The sequence below is a fragment of the Procambarus clarkii genome, chromosome 9 (genome assembly GCF_040958095.1).
Source record: "Procambarus clarkii isolate CNS0578487 chromosome 9, FALCON_Pclarkii_2.0, whole genome shotgun sequence".
NCBI classification, from domain to species: Eukaryota; Metazoa; Arthropoda; class Malacostraca; order Decapoda; family Cambaridae; genus Procambarus; species Procambarus clarkii.
Window position 1 is genome coordinate 25,770,833 of NC_091158.1, and position 22,295 is coordinate 25,793,127.

The window sequence follows — 22,295 nt, forward strand, 5'->3', positions numbered from 1 at the left end:
GCCCGGTTGGGCTGCTTGTGGCCCGGTTGGGCTGCTTGTGGCCCGGTTGGGCTGCTTGTGGCCCGGTTGGGCTGCTTGTGGCCCGGTTGGGCTGCTTGTGGCCTGGTTGGGCTGCTTGTGGCCCAGTTGGGCTGCTTGTGGCCCGGTTGGACTGCTTGTGGCCCGGTTGGACTGCTTGTGGCCCGGTTGGGCTGCTTGTCGCCCGGTTGGGCTGCTTGTCGCCCGGTTGGGCAACTTGTCGCCCGGTTGGGTTCCTTTTTGGGCTCTTTGCTTCTTTGGCCAGTTTTATTGTTCCTGCTTCCTCTTTTGGCTACTTTTCTCGTGCAGTAGTCCTGGCTGGCGCCTTCTCACAGAGAGGGTGTGCGGTTCGGCCAGCGTGTTATGCGCATGCGCCGTGGAGTTTGTTTTGGTCTGGGCGGTGTTTCAGTGCTGGTGTTTTGCACCCTTTTTGCTATAGTGCTTCGTCTCTCGTTCTTCTCCCTGGTTGCGGTATGTGTCCCTTCGCGCCGGGGGTGTCCTGGTTCCCAGTTGTGGGGAGGCCACCGCGGTTTTCCCTGTGTCATGGGTGTAGACCGCCTCCTTCGGCTCTCCCTGCTCTCCTGCGGGTCCGGCAGGGTCCGGCTCTGGCGTCTTCACCTGGCGGTGCTCCCAGGTTCTTCTGGGCACGGTTGCGTCGTGTCAAGTTCGTGCCACCATTCGCCAGGTGAGTTTCTGCGGTCTGGCGTCTTTTGGCCGGGCGCTGGATGCGGTGTTGTTTATATACCTGTCTTTATTTAGGTATATTTTTGTACGACTGAGACCGTTCGCACACCAGTGACTGTCCCTTTTTCAACCCTTCCTGTCCCCCTCATGTGCATGTCCAACCCATGCTGGAGTCATTCAGGGGACCCTCCTTTTTTACTGTTGTGAGGTGTGGGGGTTGTAGGGTTGGTTCTGTACTCATCTGGTAGGCTCCTGGCTGTGCTTGCAGATTTTGAGCTCTGGCTCTTGGGTCCCGCCTATCTGGTAGAACTTGCGGGATAGTACCAGTGGAGTGCAGTGGTGCTGTTGGCACATTTGGGGAACACTGTATTACCATCAGAGGTCTGCTTGTTACACGACCTACTTGCGAGCATAAGCTTTCTTGCTGGTTCGTCTGTGGACTTCCAGGGCGCACTAGCCTGTTTTCGTATGGCTGTTCCGGCCCGTCCTGGTTGTGGGGGTATGTGGGCCGGTGGACTGCTCCTAGCAGCTGCCTGGTGGGCCACCCTCTGGCCGGTCTAGCCTGGCCTTGGGCCTTTGCAGAAGGGTGTTGCTATTTACATGTTGCATGTTGCAGTGGTGCCTGCTGCTGCTGCTGCACGTGTGCATTGGTACCGTGTTTCACGGTGGCGTGTCCTTGTTCCTGTGTCCGGTTGTGGAGTGGCACTTTGCTGCCGTTTTGTGCCTGGGGATTGCGTGGGTTTTTTTTCTGTCCCTGCCTGATTGTCCACCCCTGGTTGTTCTCCTGGGGTTTTTGTGCTTCTGCTCTTTCTTCCTGCCTCCTCTGCAGCAGGGATGTTCTGCGTGTGTTCTTAGGCGTTGGTCAGCCTGTGTCCTGTGATGTGCTTCTTTGTCTCGGTCTTTTGCAGTTGTTCGTACCCCTTGGTTCGGGTACTGTTCTGGCGGCGACCCTTCCACCTTCTTTGGTTTCCTAGCTTGCCCTGCCGGTTGTTTTTTTTGGGGGGTCTTGCGATGTCTCGCGTCGGACCCGTCGTTTCTGAACTCCTGGCGGGCTTGCATGCTTTGGGGAGTTTTTCTGTTCAGCAGACATTCCATCTCCTTGTACCTGGGTTTCGGTGGTCGCACCCGAGATCTTCCCGCGGCTCTGCCTTTTTCCTGGGCTCGGAGGGGCCTTGTCGGGGCTGCTTATGTTCTGCCTCGCGGTCTCGCCTCCGGTTGGTGGTCGGGTGGCTTCGTGGTAGGTGTCCCACCTGCGTGCTTCTCTTGGCGGCAGTATGGGGTATTTTGGCGGTCCTTCCTTTTCCTGTCCCTTCTTAGGTGGTTACTCTTGTTGGCTTGGTTTACTCTCGGCTTGGTTTTCTGGTGGGGGTTGGGGGCCGTCGTCTTGCCACATACTGTCGCCTCTTTTCGTGCGGCGCGGGCGGAGCCGCTTCAGCTTGCTTTCGGTCTTGGTGTTGCTTCTGCACCGTTAGTCAGCTGTCTTGTGCGTCGTTTCACCTCCGGCCTGTTCGTGCGCCGCTTGCACCATCCTGGTCTCTGGTCAGCGTGCTCTGTCTTCTCCTCGGTTGGTAGTGCCCCTTCGGTTCCGGTGTGTTTTTTCATCGGCTCTTTCCTTTGTACCATTGCCTCTGGGGGTCGGGTCGCTGAGTTTTCTTGCTCCTTTGGTTTTAGCGTTTTGGTTGTTTGGTGGCAGCAGTCTCCATCTTTTCTGGCGCGGGGTGGGGCTGCTGCATTCTGGAGGGGTCCAGGGTTTGTTGGTGTTTCGTTGGTCGGGCCGGGGGTGTGTCGTTTTTGTGTTCAGTGGCGGCCCTCCGCTGTTGTTTGTGTGCCACGGCGTTTGGGTCCGGAGCGCGTTTTGCGTTGATCCGGTTCTGTTCTTCCCGGTTCGCGGGTGATAGTGTCCCGGGTGGTCAGCCGTGTTCTTGCGGCTAAGCTGCCTGGGTTCTTCCCTCATGCCTGTGGCGTTCATGGCTTCGCTGCTCTCGCTGCCGTCTGGGCGACGTGGCCTTGCGGTCTTTCGGGCATGGATTTTTGGTGTTCGTGCAGGGGCCTTGCTGCTCGTGGTTCTCTTGTTGTTCTCGGGATTTTCGGGGCTGTGGCGCCTTGGGTTGGCGTTTGCTGTCGGCTGTCTCGCCTCCTTGGGGGGTGCGTGGTGTCCGCCTCCCGGTTCTGTCTCTTTGACCTTCCTCTGTGGGTAGTTAGCTCCGGGGAGCCAACGGGGCTCCCCCCAGAAAACCAGCATTGAATGTAATGAAACGCCATTTTCTGGGTGAGATCCGGAGGCTCCCCGGCATCCCTCCCTCCCTCCGGTCTGCGTTTTTCGCGTGTTTTGACATCCAGCCTCAGAACTGATGGGTGGATAGCCGGTATAGCGAGCGCATCCAATTGTAGCTCTGAGCGTCACCCTTGCAATCCTATGCTATTTATTTAGATGATACTTAGATGAATCGTTTTCTGCGTTCAGTGATGAAGCATCTGATACAAATAGCATAGATGAACAGTGTTAGCGGCTTCCATGGTGGTGTTTTCCATAGATATTTTCAAGAATACCTGAATCTCTTCCCAACTGACGGACACTCTTGAGGTAAACTGAATCTCTTCCTGTGTGGGGCCATACAAAGCGATCTTTTCAAGACTACCTTACAAATTGATCTTTTCCTATAATCTTTTCAATACTACCTTATGCTTTACAAGCTTGGTTATATACAACCTACAAGTTCTAAAGCCAAGGATGTACGTAAGTGAGTTATTTGCAAGCACACAGAATGAAGAAACAGGAAGCAAAAATTTATCTGTACTTGGTGCACTGGGAGCGAAGTCGCGCTGTGTACCATGGGCTACTTCGTTGATTATTACTCACTTCCGAAGTACTAAGTGTGTAATACAGTGTGTTACTGTGTAAATAGTGTGTGAAACTGTACATATTGTAATTTTAGTGATTTTTTAACAGGTAATAATGCGACAATAAACATTTATTGTGGACACATTACTGACACATGTATCACAGTTCCATGGAACATTATGAACGTTGTACTGTATACATATTGTAAAGGACACAAATATGCATCATATACGATAAAAAAAATAAATAAAACCGCATTGGAAATACATAAAACAAATAATTGAAAATGTATTTGTGGCAACACCCGGTGCTTGAATGGCCCGCGCGACCGTGTCTGGGCGAGTCAAGCACAGGCGACCAGGTCCTGATGACGTCACAGTGCATCTTGTCCCCGTCCCTACAACCAAAGTAAGTGGAATTTGGTACTTATTTTTACATAGACATATTCATGGAAGGGAATTTATCATTTTACGAAAAAAAAAGAATTTTGGGGGAACACTTCATTTCAAGCGCACCGGGTGAATTTCTCAATAAACTCCGCGCAGCACGGTGGTTAACCCTTCAATTGCGTATCGCATCATATGACGCTTTGACCGACTTGCAGTAAATTGCGCATCGCATCATGTAATGCTTTGGAGTACTACGCAAGATTTAAACGGCCCGCGGATACACGGGGTTCACCACACCTTCATCAGGGCTCTTGTAAACAGACGCCATTTTTTAAAAAAATCGTGGGCCAAACTCCCGGGTGTTAGGGGCCTCAGTATTGAGTCAGCTACCAAGCCTGACGCACGCAGCATGAACTCACAGCACTGCTGTTCAGCTTGTGACCACAGCATCGCCTAAAAATGCCAAAATATACTTGTTCATGCTATTATGTAGCAATGATATTATTACAGAAGACCCCTGACTGTGATAAAACTGACCAGGGTTCTGATAATAGCAGGATTGTGGTGATATTTGGCGCTGTGCGTCATGGAGGGAGGAGTAATGCTGTGTGAGGGAGGATGGTGGCGTTGTCTTCTGAGTATGTGTGGCCACCTTTTATTGACTGCACTCACCATACCAGCTTAGTGGTTCGCTATGGTGAACACAAATGTAAATACTTATATATAATGTGTGTATAGTGTGAGATAACAGCGAGAGTAGGAGGTTGGGAGCCGCCATTTTGGTGAGGGAGGAGCGTCGTCTGCAGGACTTACCATGTTGTTTACTGATGACCACGATGGTCTTTGGGCACCATACCAGTTTACTTGTACAAGTATGGTGAATAAAACAGGTAGATATTTATATATAATGTGTGTATATAGCATAATAACACCACAAACAGTATTGTTGGAGTAGAAATATTAGTGCGTCTGGCCTTGAGGGCGGCAGCCATCAGCTGACTGTGAGGTCCTACGTCTTTGTGCCTTTACTCACCATACAAGCTTAGATGTACAGTTATGGTGAACAAAACATGTAAATACTTATATATAACGTCTGTATATAAAAGCAAAAACAGTATGGTGGGTGGAGAATGGTGGCAAGTCAGGTGAGGTGAGGTGAAGGAGGGAGGGAGTGGCAGCCAGTGGCAGCCAGTCACTGCCTGCCACTGCCACTGCCACTCAGCATACCAACTTAGTGGTTCGTTATGGTGAACACGAATGTAGATATTTATATATAGTGTCTGCATATAGTGAATAAAAGCAAAAACAGTATGGTGGGAGGAGAATGTGGGCGAGCGAGGTGTTGAGGGAGGACGTGAGTGGCTAGCTGGTACATGGCGGTCACTCCTCGTTACTTTTTGACTCATAATACCAACTTAGTGGTTTGTCATGGTGAACAAAACATGCAGATACTTATATATAACCTGTGTATATAGTGTAATAACCGACAAAGTATTTGTTCACTGTTTGATGAACATAATTGAATCAACAATATGCACACCATATTTTTGAGTACAGCGATGATTCACTCATTTTATTATATAAATATATCACACTACACACTATTGAATAATATTACAGCAAAAAAACTACGAAAAATCAATCAGAGACATTGAAATAATTAGGTAATTATATCTTTGTGGAAACTCCGGCCTGACAGCTGGCGAGCAACAGACCGCCTGGGATGCACGCTGAGTCAGCGCCTATTTTTTGCCAGACTTCTCCGCCCTATAGCGGGCAATATATGCCACTTACGATTTTTCTATTATTTTTCCCGTGATCAGTGAACACAAATTAACAGGTTAGGAAGAAAAAATAATTTTTTTTTTTTTTTTTTTTTTTTTGGTATGCACCTGTGGATGTCAAATGGTGTATAGCTATGCGCCATTTAAGGGTTAAGGTGAGAAAACTAAAACGAGTATACACATTTAGGCGTTGCCGCACGCTCGCCCGCACCATTAGCCCCATGACGTGAAAGTCTGCGGCGCTCTCGTGACGCGGGCGATAGTGTTAATAGGTGTGGAGCCACCCAAGCAGCCAGCAACAGAGCGCACCTTGGACACTCACTCATGTTACACAAACCTCATGATTGTTTGTTGAAGCGAGGCTGCTCTGTACTCGGATCCTAATTATTTGCCATTCACACTGTATCATTTATAATTAATGTATCCCTATGCTTAAAATATATATAAATGATAATAAATCATTTTCTTTCAATGTATTAATTGTACCTGGTCATTATTAGGGCCCGCGCAGGAATATCCCTGCAAAAAAAAAAAAAAAAAAAAAAAAATTTATTGTGACTTATTACCTGCATACCATTCTGAAAGTGCCATCACATTTACTTTGTAACATCTTGCCACTGTATTCATTCTCTATGCTTAGTAGTTTTTATTAGTGTCTGCAGTTTTTTCTCGTGTTAGATACCTCCACATAGTCCCAGACACAAATCCCATGATTATTAATAAAATAAATTGCATTGAGATTCTTCTCATTACCTACTGATAGTGACTGCTAGAATTTCCCTGTCCAGTATTCTCTAAGTTTGATGATTACAAATATTTTATTATTGATATTTCTAGAGTGATTTGATTGGCATGGGCTTTGATAACTTCTTAGTCATTGGAGACGTCTACAGACGAGACGAGATTGACTCTTCTCACTATCCTGTGTTCCATCAAGTAGAAGGCGTCAGACTGTGTACAAAAAGAGAAGTAAATTATGTGTATTTAACCATTCATAAATTTTGCATGTGATGTTTGTAATGAAATAGCAGTAAATGTGATTATTGTTAGTACAATATTTTAGAGGGATACAAAAATTCAAATTGGCTATTGAAAATGAAATGGTTTCTACCTGAGGTGAGTTTAATTCAAATTACTGTACTGTACGTTATATGGAGAAAAATAATGAAATGAATTTACTGTAGATAATTGCAAAGTAATTAACAAAGTGTAGTTATAGGATGAGAGTTACACTTGTGGTGTCCCATCTTCCCACTACTTTTTGTCATATGATGCTTTGAAACTACCGATGGTTTTGGCCTTCTCTGCCTTCTCACTTAACTTGTTTAAAACATCTACCACTCTACAAAAGTAAACTTTCTAATTATTTTGACACTGTGTATGGCGTCTCCCTCCACCACATCACTGCCTGATGCGTTCCATTTGTTAACTATTCTGATACTAAAAAAAAGTTCTTTCTACTGTCTCTATAGCTCATTTGGGTACTCATTTTCCATTTTTGTCCCCTTGTGCATGTACCCCCTGTGTTAAGCTGTTTTTATCTACCCTATCAATTCCTCTGAGTATCTTTTACATGGTTACAATGTCTCCCCCAACTCTTCTGTCTTCCAGCTATATGAGGTTAAGGTCCCATAGTCTCTCCTCGTAGCTCATACTACTCAGCCTTGGGTCCTTGGGTTATTGATGCTTGGTTGTTTCGCCAGGGGTGCGTCATGTGTTGTCCGGTTGCGGCTCTTCGCCGTTACCTGCGTGCCGTGGCTGGGGATGCGCTTTGGGTTGATTTGGTTTTCCCTGTTCCAGAGCTCAGGTTTCCCAGGTCGCCCGCAGGGTTATTAAATCTAGCCAGCCTTCGGTCTATTCTCCCGCCCGTGCCGTTTGGACATTTGCAGCTTTCGTGACCGTGTTTACTAACATGTCTTGGGCTCATTTTGGGCGCGGGGATTTGGAGGTCGTACAGGTTCCTGGCCGCCCGTTATTTTGTGAGCAAGTCTGCTCCTGGGTGTTCTCTTGTGTTGCTTTGGGTTGCAGGTTGCAACCTGTTGTCTTGACTTCACTTTGCGGAGTTTGTGGCGGTCACCTCCCGGGTCAGCTCTTTCTTTTCCTTCTTTTTGGGTATGAAGCTTCAGAGGGAGCCGTAGGGGCTTCCCTCAGAAAACTAGCATTGAATGTAATGAAACGCCATTTTCTGGGTGAGCCCCAGAGGCTCCCTGACAACCCTCCCTCCCACCGGTCGGCGTTTTTTTGCGTTTGTTGAAGCTTAGCTTCCGAACTGGAGTGCTTTGCAGCTGGCGCCGTGAGGTCCAGGCCCCACCCCTTCCCCCCTCGGAGAGGGGAGGGCTGCACGGACGAGCAATGCGGGAGTAGTGTGTTTTGTTTGCTTGTTTCCTTGGGATTGTAGGGAGTTCTACCTCTCTGTTTGGATTTTGTTGTTAGTTTCTTACCATGTGGGGTTTGTTTTGTTATACAGGCATACCTCAGAATAAGAGTTTAATCCGTTCCTGGAGACGCCTCGCCTTCCGAAAACTCCCATTCCGAAGTTAATTTCCCCATAAGAAATAAAGGGAAATGAATTAATCCGTTCCTGACTACCCCAAAAACCCCACATCAAACTAAATTTTTATACCTAATTCATCTAAATAAACCTACAAAACTGTGTTCCAGTTATTACTTACCTTGCTGTCGAGTGCTGTAGGCGTATGGAAGATGGTGAGGAGGGGGGAGGAGGAGAGGAGTTACTGTTTGGAAGGGGAGTCCCCTTCCATAATCACATCACATAACCCCATGCCTTGTAACACTATGGATACCACTTCTCTTTCTAAATTTTTCAAACCAGCCCCTGCTTGCCTTAAACTCTTTCTTATCTGCATCACTCGTTGCAGGGGTATTCTTTAGAAGGTCTTCGTGCAACACCCTGGCTTTCTCACAAATAATGGCCTCCGAAACACTATCACCCCTCAACTCCTTGTCGTGTATCCAAATTAATAACAACTTTTCCACTTCTTCAAGTATTTGTGGTCTTTGTGCCGTTAATGTTCTTACTCCTTTTGCCACTTTAGCACCCATAATCTTATTTTTCTTCTTAAGTATAGTGCATATTGTTGATGTGGCTTTGTTGTACTGCCTACAAAGTTCAACAACACGTGTACCGTTCTCATGCTTCCGAATGATCTCTTGTTTCTCCTCTATTGTCATCCTCACATGAGCTTTCTGGCCTTTATCCTTACCACTGGCTTTCTTGGGACCCATGGTGAGATATATAATAACAAATTGTATAGACAAATCACCAAAAATCCAACAAAACACTGAAAATCCGCGAGAAGAATTGATGTGGGGGTAGTCACTGAGCGCGAGACAATGGTAAACTGAGGGGCGGAGGGGCGACGATCGCCGAACCACCACGCGCTAGGTCGGCCTGTACGCGTATCAACAAACTCGCGTCCCGAAGTAACCCTCGCCTTCTGAGACAAATTTTTGGAGTAAATACTGCTCGCCTTCCGAAAACCTCGCATACAGGGACAATCGCATTCCGAGGTACCACTGTACCTACCTTTCTGGGTGCATAATCCCGGTCGATGGCAGATAAGAAAAACCCCCAACCACAAAAGGGTTTTCCAGTGCCATTGCTCCCTGCAACTTCTCTGAAGGGCCTAGGTTCTGGCTAATGGTCCCTGGTAGGTCTGAACTCCATAGCTAATGTCCTGGTTTAATATAACATACATTAGCCTGATAAGCTCCAGGGAGCCTCCAGGGCTCACCCAGAAAATGGCATTTAATTACATTCAACGCTGTTTTTCTGTGGAGATCGCCTACGGCTCCCTGGAGCTTATCGGGCTAATGTATGTTATATTAGACCGGGACATTAGCTAAGGAGTTCAGACCTACCAGGGACCAGCGCCAGAACCTGGCCCCTTCACAGAGGTTTCAGGGAGCAATGGCCCTGGAAAACCCTTTTATGGTTGGGGTTTTCCTTATCTGCTATTGACCGGGGTTAGGCACCCAGAAAGGTAGGCATAACAAAACAAACCCCACATGGTAAAAAACTAAAACAAAAAAATGAACAGAGAGGTAGAAACTCCCTACAATCCCAAGGAAACGAGCAAACATGCAAACATCACAGTTTACTGACGCGCTGATCATCTGCGCTAGCCCTCCCTGCCCCCAATAGGGGGAGGGGGGAGCTCCGGACCTCACCGCGCCGTCTGCCTAGCATTAGTTCGTGAGCTAATGTCAACAGGGATAGATGCTTCTCTGGCCTCAGTTTCCTAGGTGGCGTTTGCCTTGTGTGGCGTTCACAGCCATGTGTTGTGTTGTGCGGTGGCCCGGAGTTCCTCATCAGTGCCGGGGCTCTTTCCCTAAGCGCCCTGTGAGTACTGCCCCTGCGTGACAGGGTTATCTTCCCTGGGGCGTTTAGGAATCATTCCCATAGAGGTTCTTGCTGCTCGGCATTTGCCTCGCTCTTGGGGCCAGCTGGGGCTTGGGGCCCTTGTTTGGCCCTGGATATGGACTGGTAATGTGCTGGTTAGGGCGTCAAGGTGTTGCGCGACCTGCCACCTAAGCGGCAACTAGTTCCTGTTGCCTCTGGAGATGGTGTACTTTTGCGGGGTTTTTCTTTTGTTTTTATTTTCATTTGCCTGGTGGGGGTCTGCCTAGTGTGGCTATAGTTCCACTGGTAGTGATTGGTGGCCCTCTGCTAGGCCCCCGTGATTGTGCACGTCGCAGGGGCTTTCAGTGTTGTCCTCTACCCCCCCTTGTTATTTTTTGGATTTTAACCAGTTAGCAACACCTTGCCCGGGCTTCCCGTAGTTGTTACCCCAACGGGCCCTGGAAACCCCTGTCGGGGCTCGGTGGACCATTGAATGTGTCTTCCGGGTTCCAACCTGTCTTGTATGGGATCGTTGGTTGCTATGCCCTTGTCTCCGGGTGACAGTCGCCACTTTTACCTCCGTCACGTTGCCTGTTGGGTCACTGACACCTTGACCCGGAGTCTTGCAAGAGATATTCTCTGCTTGTTCTCCAGTACTCTCCTGATGTTATTACTGTTCAGAGTACAGGCGGCATCCGTGTTGCAAGCTAGGCTAGGTTGCTGCAACATGCTAGGTTGGTTCCCACTCAGATGCTCCAGGGCCGCCCCGTTTTGGTTAGGTGCTGTTCGCCCCTTTTCCTCCCTGTTACTGGTTCCGGACCGTTTGCGGGTTTCGGGGTCGGGACGGGGTTTAGTGTGAATGGTCCCCAGGACAGTTGCATATAGTCCTGGGGACCATTCAGGCTTTTTGCATTTGTGTTCTTCACATGTGCCCCAAAGAATGAGGTGATTTGATAAAATACTATGCCCAAGATTACCATCAGAGTGCCGGCAGGCTGATGGGCAAAATAGCCTCGGCTACCATCAGCTTTTGACCGGTCGTGATGGTCGAGTGGATTAAGGTGTCCTGGTGTACACACCAGCTGCATTGTGCTCCTGGCAGTATGGGTTCGAGTCACTTCTGTGGTGTGAGTTTTCAGTTGCATATAGTCCTGGGGACCATTCAGGCTTATTCGCATTTGTGTTCCTCACGTGTAGCCCCAAAGAATGAGGTGATTTGATAAAATACTATGCCCAAGATTACCATCAGAGTGCCAGCGGGCTGATGGGCAAAATAGCCTCGGCTCCCATCAGCTTTTGACTGGTCGAGTGGATTAAGGTGTCCTGTACACACCAGTTGCATTGTGCTCCTGGCAGTATGGGTTCGAGTCACTTCTGGGGTGTGAGTTTTCAGATGTATATACAGAGCACCACTTGGTTTCTGAACTTTAGTTATCCGAAACTTCCAGTTTCCCGATTGAGGTTGGGGAGTCATGCTACCCAAACAAAGTTCGGGTAGGAAAGGGTCCGCCAAGCGTCACGCCGGCGTGTGGTGGTGGGTGGGAGATGGTCCAGTTTGCCCACTGTGACTTCACAGATTCACGGCCTATTATTCCTATTATTTTGAATTGTCATAAGGCTGGAATGTTCATTCTGTGCTTTTGTTTTACATATCTGCACAATCAAGAAACATCTGTGCACCATGTCGGCTCCAAATGCACGCATTGCGTCAGTGATAGCTGACTGGTGGGTGGATGGATGGGGGAGCTTGGTGGGAGGCAGTATGAGAGAGGGGGGGAGAATCAGTGAGAGAGGGGGGAGAATTAGTCAGAAAGGGAGGGAGAGATGCTAGGAGGGAGGGGGAGGTAGGGAGAGATGCTAGGAGGTAGGTAGGAAGGGAGGGAAGTAGTGAGAATTAGGGAGGGAGGGAAAGGCAGGCAGGCAGGCTGGCTGGCTGGCTGGCTGGCTGGCTGGCTGGCTGGCTGGCTGGCTGGCTGGCTGGCTGGCTGGCTGGCAGGCAGGCAGGCAGGCAGGCTGGATGGCAGGCAGAGAGGGAGGCAGACTGGATATGACAGGCAGAGAGGGAGGCAGGCTGGATGGCAGGCAGAGAGGGAGGCAGGCTGGATGGTAGGCAGAGGGAGGCAGGCTGGATGTCAGGCAGGCTGGATGGCAGGTAGGCTGGATGGCAGGCAGAGAGGGAGGCAGGCTGGATGGCAGGCAGAGAGGGAGGCAGGCTGGATGGCAGGCAGAGAGGGAGGCAGGCTGGATGGCAGGCAGAGGGAGGCAGGCTGGATGGCAGGCAGAGAGGGAGGCAGGCTGGATGGCAGGCAGAGAGGGAGGCAGGAATAGTCATGTGGTTGAACTGCGTGACCTTGAAGAGAAAGTATGGGATGTAGGGGGGGGGGTTGTTGGTGGTGGGGGTGGTGGGGAGAGACCAGCTCACTCCCGAATTTTAAGCCTAACACACTTGACCCGTTAGCAGGATGGCAGGGAAGGAGGCAGGCAGAGAGTGAGGCTGGCTGGCAGACTGGCTGGCTGGCAGACTGGCTGGCTGGCAGGCTGGCTGGCTGGCTGGCAGGCTGGCTGGCTGGCTGGCTGGCTGGCTGGCAGGCTGGCTGGCTGGCAGGCTGGCTGGCAGGCAGGCTGGCAGGATGTTCCTGCAGGCTGGCAGGAAAGATCCAGAGGATGTTTGCCAGACGTCTTAATAATCAGCTAGGAACAATAAAGGACTTTTATAAAGCGGATCAGGACTTCACTTATTGGTGAGTACAAACAAAATACGGTCGCATTTACGCTATGAACCTGTCCATTTTTTCCCCTAGAGTTTTTTTTTTTTTTTTTTTTTTTTTTTTTTTTTACATTTCTAGTTTATTTTTGCCCTTTATTTCTCGTTTACGTACTTACATGTTAACCAACGGGTCTCGTCCCCAAGGGGTTTGGAAACCAAGTGGTGCTCTGTATGTGTATGTGCTTTTTCTTTCGGAAGGGGCTCTGTTCCCTTTGCTGTTGACGGGGTGCTGGGGGAGCAGCTTGCTCTGTTGACTCTCGCCTGGTCCCGCAGTTAGTGGGCGCTTTTGGTTGTCTTCCGGCCTCTGGTGGCGGCGGTGGCAGATGGCTTCTCCCCCTTTGGGGGGTTCAGGGCTGGCGGGGTGGGCTTCTTCCCCTGCGCTTCGTCGTGTCATTTTAATGGGTGCAGTTGGACGTGGTTGATCCGCCCCATCCTTCTGGGGTTCCCGTCTGCTCTATGCAGATACGGGCCTGGCAAATCTGTAGTTCTTCTGGACTTCTTCAGTCTGCGCCCTGGATTCTATGCCCTTATCGGAGGACTGTTGTCTCTGGTCCGGCTTTTGTTGGGGTTGAGTGCCTGGATGGTTGTCCTGGACCTCCAGGTCAATTCTTGGCACGTTCCTCTCCAGTTTTCCAGGACTGGGACAGTTGGTGGTGGGGCTTCAGGCTTGCCGCTTTTGTTGCCTTCCCTAGTTTGTAATTGGCACTTGGTGTATTTACGCATCTTTACCAGATCTTGGTGCCCTGTCTGAGTCTGCTTGGAATTCGGTGTCTGGCCTACCTCGACGACTGGCTGGTGTGGGCTCCTAGTTGGTCCGCTTGTGTGCTCGCCAGGGGTGTGGTTCTTTCCAGATCGTCGGATTTGGTTTCCTGGGGATCTGCAGGTTTCCATCTGTTTCCATCCCGGGTTCGGACCTGGCTGGGTCTTGTTTAGGGCTCTTGGGCTGCTCCTTGTCTTTCCCTCCAGAAGTGTTGCTGCGGCTGTGGTCCCACCTTCGACTGTTCATGAGGGGTTCCCGGGTTGCTCTACGGTTGCTCAAGCAGTTGTGCGGGAGTCTGAACTTCGACGTGCTGGTCTGCCTGCGGGGTCGGGTTTGGCTTCGGCGTCTGTTGGTTCCTTCGGAGACTCCCCTTCCGCCTCTTGCAATCGTTTTGTTCGTTCCTCCGGGGATCATGTGTTGGTGCTGCGTCACCAGTTTCCTCTTTGGGGTTTTTCGGGGTTCCGTGCCTTGGCACCTCCCCAAGCCTTTGCTCGATATTCACAGACGGGTCATCTCTCGACTGGGGCTTTGTGACCAGTGGTCACCAGATCAGCTGGGGATGGTGGGGGTCTGTCCGTCCATCGGGCTCAAAGCACGGTTCGGGATTTTGTGGCTGTCTGGTTTGTGCTTCAGAGGGTTAGGGTCACTCGGTGCTCTACCATTCAGCTCCATTCGGACTGTTCTCTGGTGGTTCTTTGCCGGAACCACAGGGTTTTTCTTAGGGGTTTGACCTTCGGGGTTAGTCCCTTCGAGTGGCTCGTTTGCTGGCTTCTCGGGGTTTGGCTAACCGTGAGGTTCATGTCTGTGGTGTGTCCTACGTCCTGGCGGACAGCCTGTCTCAGTTCATTCCTCTGTTCGCGGATTGGTCAGTCATCACCGACTCGTTTCGTTGGCTCTGCCGGACGTATGAACTCCTGGCCATGGACGTCTTCGAGTCGGCGTGGCCTAGGCGTCGCCCATTCTATGTGGCGCCCTTACCCACCTGCGAGGCGTTCACGGTGGATGCCTTTCGGCAGGACCGGTCGAGGTGGGGGTAACTGTTCCTCTTCTCCCGGTCAAGCTGTTGCTTTGGGTTCTGGCTCGGTTAGAGCCCATTACCAAGCGAGTAGTCCTCATGGTCCCTTGGTGGCCTGCCTAACTTTATTCTCAAGACGCTGCTTAATAGGTGTCCGAACCCAGGGCCTTTTCCCGCGGCTCCGCCTCTTTCGGCAGGTCAGACCAGGTCCTGTACGTGACCGGTTTGGCCTTCTTCTCGGCTCTTCGTGTCTGGTATTTTGATGCGAGTATCACCATCTCGGTGATGATCAGGTGGCTTTGTTGAAGGTGTCCCACCTGCGAGCTTCGTCTTGGCGACAGTATGATGTTCCTGGTGTTTCTATGCACCTTTTTCTTGCTCTTCGTAGGTCATCTTCTCTTTCACATCGGGTTGTCTTGTCCTTTCATGGGTTTTCAGGACTACAGTTATTTGATGTTTCCTACTGTTGCCTCATTTTGTGCGGCGCTGGTGGAGCCGCTCCGGCTTGCGTTCGGTGTGGATGTCACATCTGCCCCGTTTCGTACGCTTTCTCGTGTTTTGTTTCACCTCCGGCCTGCTCATGCATCTCCTGAGCTGTCCTGGTCCTTGATCAGGGTGCCCTCTTATCTTCTCCTCAGTTTGTGGTAGCCCCTTCGGTTCAGGTTTCTGCTCTTTGGTACTGGTGATAGGTTTGTACGTTTGCAGCCTTTCTCCGTCCTTCTGGCAGTCGGTCGAAACGACTGCTTTTCGGAGGGTTCTTGGGTTATTGATGCTTGATTGGACGCACTCGGACAAGGGGTGCGTCCTGTGTTGTCCGGTTGCGCTTTTTGCTGTTACCTACTGTACTGTGTTTGGGGATGCTACCTACATACCGTGTCTGGGGATGTGCTTTGGGTTGATCCGGTTCCCCTCGTTCCCTGTTTCAGGGCTCAGGTCTCCCAGGTTGTCCGCAGAGTTTTTAAATCTTCCAGCCTGCGGTCTATCCTTGCACCCGTGCTGTTTGGACGTTTGCAGCTTTTGCTGCTGTGTTGGTGACGTCAAGGGCTCATTTCGGGTGCAAGGATTTGAGGGTCGCACAGGTTCCTGGCTGCCCATTCTTTATACGCGTCTCTGCTCCTGTGTGTTCTTGTTGCCTTGGGTTGCAGGTTGCAGCCAGTTGTCTAGGCTTCGCTTTGCGGAGTTTGTGGCGGCCGTCTCCTGGGTCAGCCCTTTCTTTTCCTTCTCATTGAGTTTGAAGCTCCAGGAAGCCGTAGGGGCTTCCCACAGAAAGCCAGCATTGAATGTAATGAAACGCCATTTTCTGGGTGATCCCTGGAACCTCCCTGACAACCCTCCCTCCCACCGGTCAACTTTTTTTCGCGTTGGTTGAAGCTTAGCTTCTGAACTGGTGCTAGGAAGCCGGTGTGGTGAGGTCCGGGGCTCCCCTCCCCCCCTCTCCAGGGAGGGGAGGGCTACGTGGATGATCGCCGTGGCAGTAAAGTGTGATGTTTGCTTGTTTGCTTGTTTCCTTGGGATTGTAGGGAGTTTTCTACCTCTCTGTTCGGTTTTTGTTGTAGTTTCTTACCATGTGGGGTTTGTTTTGTTACGCCTACCTTTCTGGGTGCCTAACCCCGGTCGATGGCAGATAAGGAAAACCCCCAACCATATGGGGTTTTCCAGGGCCATTGCTCCCTGAAACCTCTCTGAAGGGGCCAGGTTCTGGCGCTGGTCCCTGGTAGGTCTGAACTCCTTAGCTAATGTCCCGGTCTAACATAACACACATTAGCCCGATAAGCTCCAGGGAGCCTCCGGGGCTCACCCAGAAAATGGCGTTTCATTACATTCAACGCTGGTTTTTTGACATTTTTAAGTGATGCTGTGGTCACAAGCTGATCAGCAGTGCTGAGAACTCATACTGCATGCCCCAGCCTTGGTTGCTCACTTAGAACTGAGGCTTTCATACTCGGGAATGTTGCCCACGATTTTTTTTTAATGGCATCTGTTTACAAGAGCCCTGAGGAAGGTGATGTGAACCCCATGTAGCCGTGTTCATTTAAATCTTGCTCGTTACTCCAAAACGTCATATGAAGAGGTGCACACTTTTGTGTCAGTTACTCAACACATCATATGAAGTGTTGCGCAGTTTAACCCTTAACATGCTCGGGGTCTAATATCCTGCTATCCACACAGGCGCATGTCATTTTGAAAAAAAAAAAAAATTTTTTTTTTTTGCTAATCTGTTAAGTTCTGTTCACTGATCACGGGAAAAATAAAAAAAAAATTCTATTGTACTTTTGTTGCAATAGAGCCGAGAAGCTCGGTGATGACGTCACAATCTGCATGTTCGCTCATGCAGTACACGCCCGGGAGATGTTGCGCGCGGTCCTCAAACAGCCAGAGTTGCCACAAATATATTTTCGCGCTATTTATTTACAATGTCTAAGCGCATTTTATCTAATTTTTTTTCACTAATTGTGTTTCAAATACTGTTTGAACATATTTTGTATCAATAATTGTTGCATATTTGAGTATACACAGGCGCACACAAATGTTTTCAATTACGGCAATATAATATGTCATTACAGTCTATTATATTGTATGTTCTGCTTATATTTGTATATATTTACACACACGCACACGCTATCTGCTTATATGTTTACATATTTACACACTCGCACACGCTATACACACTTTGAAGCACACTTAGAAGATTTCTAGACTGTGGTAGTCATTGAAGCAGTCGACAGCACATAATGGGATACCACACGTTTCACACCATGTTTGCACAAGCTTCCGTTTCTTGTCTCTACGTGTCGTTGTTTTACACACCAAGCAATCACGTTGGGCTATTGCACGCTTCACACCAGGTGGCAAATACTTAAGTTTGTGTGCTAGGAAGCCTTCAGTGTGAGCGAGGCGTGGAGTACCAGCATGCTGCAACAGTGGGTTTATGATGGGCCGCTGAATACCTGGGACATCTTTTGCAAAATTTCCTAATAACTGTATTGCAGCATCAAATACAAAGTCACGGAAAATGGGCTTACGTCCAGTTCTCACAAGGTACATGTTGAAACAGTTCAGCATGCTCATGTCCACAAGATGGAAGAACACTTTTTTCGTCCACCTACATGTCTTCCGCACACACTCTGCAGTGCCAATCATCATGTCTGATTTATCAATCAACCGCATGTTGATATTATAGTCTAAAACACAGTCTGGCTTATATAGTGGTGCGTTTGTTTTATGGCTCACTTTCCCACTGTTCACCATTGTTCCATCATGAATTGTTGTCAACAAGTTCACCTCTCTTTTGTCTTTCCACCGAACTGACAGAATGTTATCACTTTTCCTTCTCTGACACTCACCAACTGCAATGTCGTTGTCAAACACAGGCATTTCCCTTCGTTGTGGCTTTACTGTACCAACCAATCCGGTTCTATTTTCTAGCAAGAACCGAGCTAGCAAGGGACTTGTATAGTAATTATCTGTGTATAAAATGTGTCCCTTGTTCATCCACGGAGCCATGATGGTCTTCACTACACTCCCCGAGAATCCATGTTCGTCGTTACCGGGAATGTCTACATCACTAGCCGAGTACAGAATCATGTGTAACACGTATCCTGTCTCACAATCACAAAGAACAAAAAATTTCAGGCCAAATCGGTTTCGTTTTGAGGGAATGTACTGTTTGAATGGAACACGTCCCTTGAAAAGTATGAGAGATTCATCAACCACCAGCTTCTGTGCTGGTACGTAAAAATCTCTGAATTTTCCAATAACATCGTTCATGTAGTGCCTCACTCGCCACAGTCTATCATCAGGTGTTCGGTCCTGAACACTTCCAAAATGTAGACACCTGAGGAGTATCTGAAACCTGTCTCGTGACATATATTTCCCGAATAAAGGTGTTGGTATTGTCTTGTCCTTGCTCCAATAGTCATTTATTGCATGTTTGTGACAGTGCTTCATCAACAAACAGAGTGCCAAAAACACATACATTTCCGCCACTGTGGTATTTTTCCAACGCTGCAGTCGTGAAAATTCTGTGATTTCCCTCTCAATCAGGTAAGCAGCATGCAGGTTCGTTTGGTGTACAATGTATTCCATGAGTGGTTCATCATAGAATGCTGTAAAATATTCCATCTCAGCCATGTCCTCACCTTGATTAGGGAAAAGGTTTGTAATCCCTACATCTTTATCGTCAAAGTGAGGAATATTAGGAATAAAATCGTCACCATCACTCCACTCAAGTACACCAGGCGTCCTGCGAGATGCAGAGGAAAGACGGCGAGGAAGCGATGCATACCGGCGACCAGGAGCTGAATACCGTCTGCGAGAAGCACGGCGGCTACGTGCACGTGAGGTGGGTGCACGTGAACACGAGGGTCTTGGTCCCTCATGTGGTGCCATGCGGTGGCGCTTGGCCGGGCGAGATGCTGCTGACGCGACAATTTCTCGCCCAGTTACACCACTGGTACCAGCCACAGGCTCAATAAAACTTTGATCTGAGTCACTAAACCCAGAAAAGGAGTCACCTCCCTCTGACTCGTCACCCTCAAACAGAAAATATCCACAGGAACTGTGAGGTCGTGGTAGAATTGGGGTAGAAAATGGGCGAGGAGGCATGGGAGAGCGTATAGGCCTCGCCATGGCATGGCGGTCATTCTCACTTTCACTGCTGCTGCTACTATCACCCGACAACTGTGTATAATCCTCATCGTTGTCTGAATCGTCAAACACACTTTCTTCACCTTCAGAGAATAATTCGTGGGCTATTTGCTCTGGGGTGAGGGACTGAGTGGTGCGTGCCCGTGAGGCGTTTGACCGTGCGCTCGCCATGGTGACTCTCGCTAAACTGAGGCCTCTCATGCCATCGAATCGTGAGCTGGATTTTTTTTCAAAATGGCCGCTGTTTACTAGAGCCCCTGGGCAGCGTATGGGACCCCCAGCTACACCGCGGGCCATTCAAATCGTGCGCGGTACCCATACACTTCATATGAAGTGAAGCGCAGTTGACTGGTAAAACGATTTACACTTCATATGAAGTGATGCGCACTTTAAGGGTTAAGGGTTAAGAATAATATACTGAGTATCCAAAGTCTTAGTTTCAACATAGGTTTACTCCCACTCAGCACAGGATTCTTTTGTCCTCAGTTGTTTTTGTTAGATTTTGTAAAAAAAAAAAAATCCAATTAAAATATATTGTCAAGCCACACATTAGAAAAGTGAGATAGTGATGAAATTTTTGTCTGTTTCAGACTATGAAGTGGACTTGGTAATGCTCATGGTCTGACCTAAATAGCTGACTTCGTCACTTTTCTAATGTGTGAATTTTGCATTTATTTGTTCTAGCCATGTTATTGATTTACATTCAGATTCATTTATTTATTATGAACCCCATACCCATCCTGTGGGCGGTGGTGGAAAGGGCTAAAGAGACACATAATGGGCTCAGAGATTGAGGCCCATAGTTCGTTTAGCTAAGCAAGTGACAATCTTATGAAGCTAGTTACACTATTGTTAATATTACATACACATCTGCATATATATACATACATATATATTTATATAATGTATGTATATACAAAGCGTTATTGAAAGCTATATTGTTGTTGTTAGTGAAAGCTATATTTTTAATTTGCATTTCAATTTTAAAGAATTATGATTTACAGTACTCAATAATTGTAAATAATAAGGTCACCATAAATTGCACATTGTTTATAAGTTTGATAAAGTTATGCACACACTTTCAGATATTTGGAAATGATGAGAATATGGACAGTTTGCAGCTGTTTGAGATGGGTGAGCGCACCAAGGAGAAGCAAGGCTTCCATCACACACAAGTTCTCCACCTGCTGGAGGCAGATTTAAAATGCTGTTTGCTTGGGTTAGCTACAACATTGTTTGGTCAAGGTATGATGTTTGCTTTATGTTTAACAGAAGCTGTTGTATATAAAGGCAAAAGTGTTATTTATATATTTTCTGGGGGGAGCCCCGTCGGCTCCCCGGAGCTTTACCAGGCTGATATGCTAATGTTAGACTTTGGCATCAGTCATGTGTATGGAGTTCTAGGGCCTACTGGGGACCACGGCCAGAACCTGGCCCCCTCAGATAGGCAAGGGGAGCAATGGCCTATAGAAACCCCCGTGTGGTTGGAAGCATTCTGTGTCTGCCATCGACCGGGTCAAGCATCCAGAAAGGTAAGCATTCCAAAACAAACCCTATTCTGGTTAAAATTGCTACCTAAAGCCGAACTAGTGGATAGAACTCCTCAACAGAAAACAAGCAAACTAGTATGACGTCATATGTCACCGCGCCGCTGTCTGCGCAGTTCACCCCTCCCTGGGAGGGTAAAGGGGGAGCTCCAGACCTCCCACGCCGGCTATCCACCCATCAGTTCTGAGGCTGGATGTCAAAACACACAAAAAACCACCAACCGGAGGGAGGGAGGGTTGCCGGGGAGCCTCCGGGTCTCACCCAGAAAATGGCGTTTCATTACATTCAACGCTGGTTTTCTGGGGGGAGCCCCGTCGGCTCCCCAGAGCTAACTACCCACAGAGGAAGGTCAAAGGGACGGAACCGAGAGGCGGACACCACGCACCCCCACGGAAGCGAGACAACCGACAGCAAACGCCAACCCAAGGCGCCACAGCCCGAAAAGTCCTGGGAACAACACGAGAACAATGAGCAGCAAGGCCCCCGTATGAACACCAAAATTCCATGCCCGAAAGACCGCAAGGACACGTCGCCCAGACGGCAGCGAGAGCTGTGAAGCCACGGGCATGAGGGAAGAACACAGGCAGCTTAGCCGGAAGAACACGGCTGACAACTCGGGACACTATCACCCGCGAACCGGGAAGAACAGAACCGGATCAACGCAAAACGCGCTCCGGACCCAGACGCCATGGCACGCAAACAACAGCGGAGGGCCGCCACTGAACACAAAACATGACACACCCCCGGCCCGAGTAACGAAGCACCAACAAACCCTGGACCCCTCCAGAACGCAGAAGCCCCACCCCGCGCCAGAAAAGATGGAGACTGCTGCCACCGAACAACCAAAACGCTAAAACTGAAGGAGCAAGAAAACTCAGCGACCCGACCCCCGGAGGCAAATGCCAAAAAGAAAAAGTGCCGACAAAAAAAAACACCGAAACCGAAGGGGCACTACCAACCGAGGAGAAGACAGAGCACGCTGACCAAAGATCAGGATGGTGCAAGCAGCGCATGCACCTTTTATTTCCTGCAAATGGCTCTCCATAATGCATATGTGTTGTACAAGACCTACAGCAGTGATCAGAAAAAAATGGCCTTGCTCCAGTTTCATGAGGTAGTAATATGGTCCTTGTTGAGGTGGGAAAATGATGAGTGGCCTAACACAGATAACCCCATCGCACATGCTCCGGATATAAATGCTGATGATGGCAATGTTGGCAGACCAGGACCATCTGGTGTGAGGCGTCCTCTATTTCCTTCGACACCTTGAGCAGACGACACCTCATCTGACTCAGAACCTGAAGCGGCTCCTAGTACCAGTCGCGGTCCTCCTAAGAAAAAGCCAACTATTGTGGATTCAGAACATCGTCTCAATAAGAATTTCACCCATGCCATCGTCGAACACGCAAAACGTCGAAGGTGTTGTGTTTACTACAAATCTGGAATAGGAAAGTATTCTAAGTATGAGTGCAAGACAT

General features: G+C 49.0%; 1 protein-coding gene across 2 annotated transcripts in view; it reads left to right on the forward strand.

The window, feature by feature from the left end:
- The window catches only part of PheRS-m (Phenylalanyl-tRNA synthetase, mitochondrial), a 279,883-nt gene that overhangs the window by 59,406 nt on the left and 198,182 nt on the right, over positions 1-22,295 (forward strand). Inside the window, exons 3-4 of one of the 2 annotated variants that reach the window (XM_045754931.2) lie at positions 6,555-6,686; positions 20,355-20,514. In XM_045754931.2, the coding sequence (XP_045610887.1) occupies positions 6,555-6,686; positions 20,355-20,514 (292 nt within the window). The remainder of the gene's footprint in view (positions 1-6,554; positions 6,687-20,354; positions 20,515-22,295) is intronic. The other variant, XM_045754932.2, reaches the window with a different exon arrangement.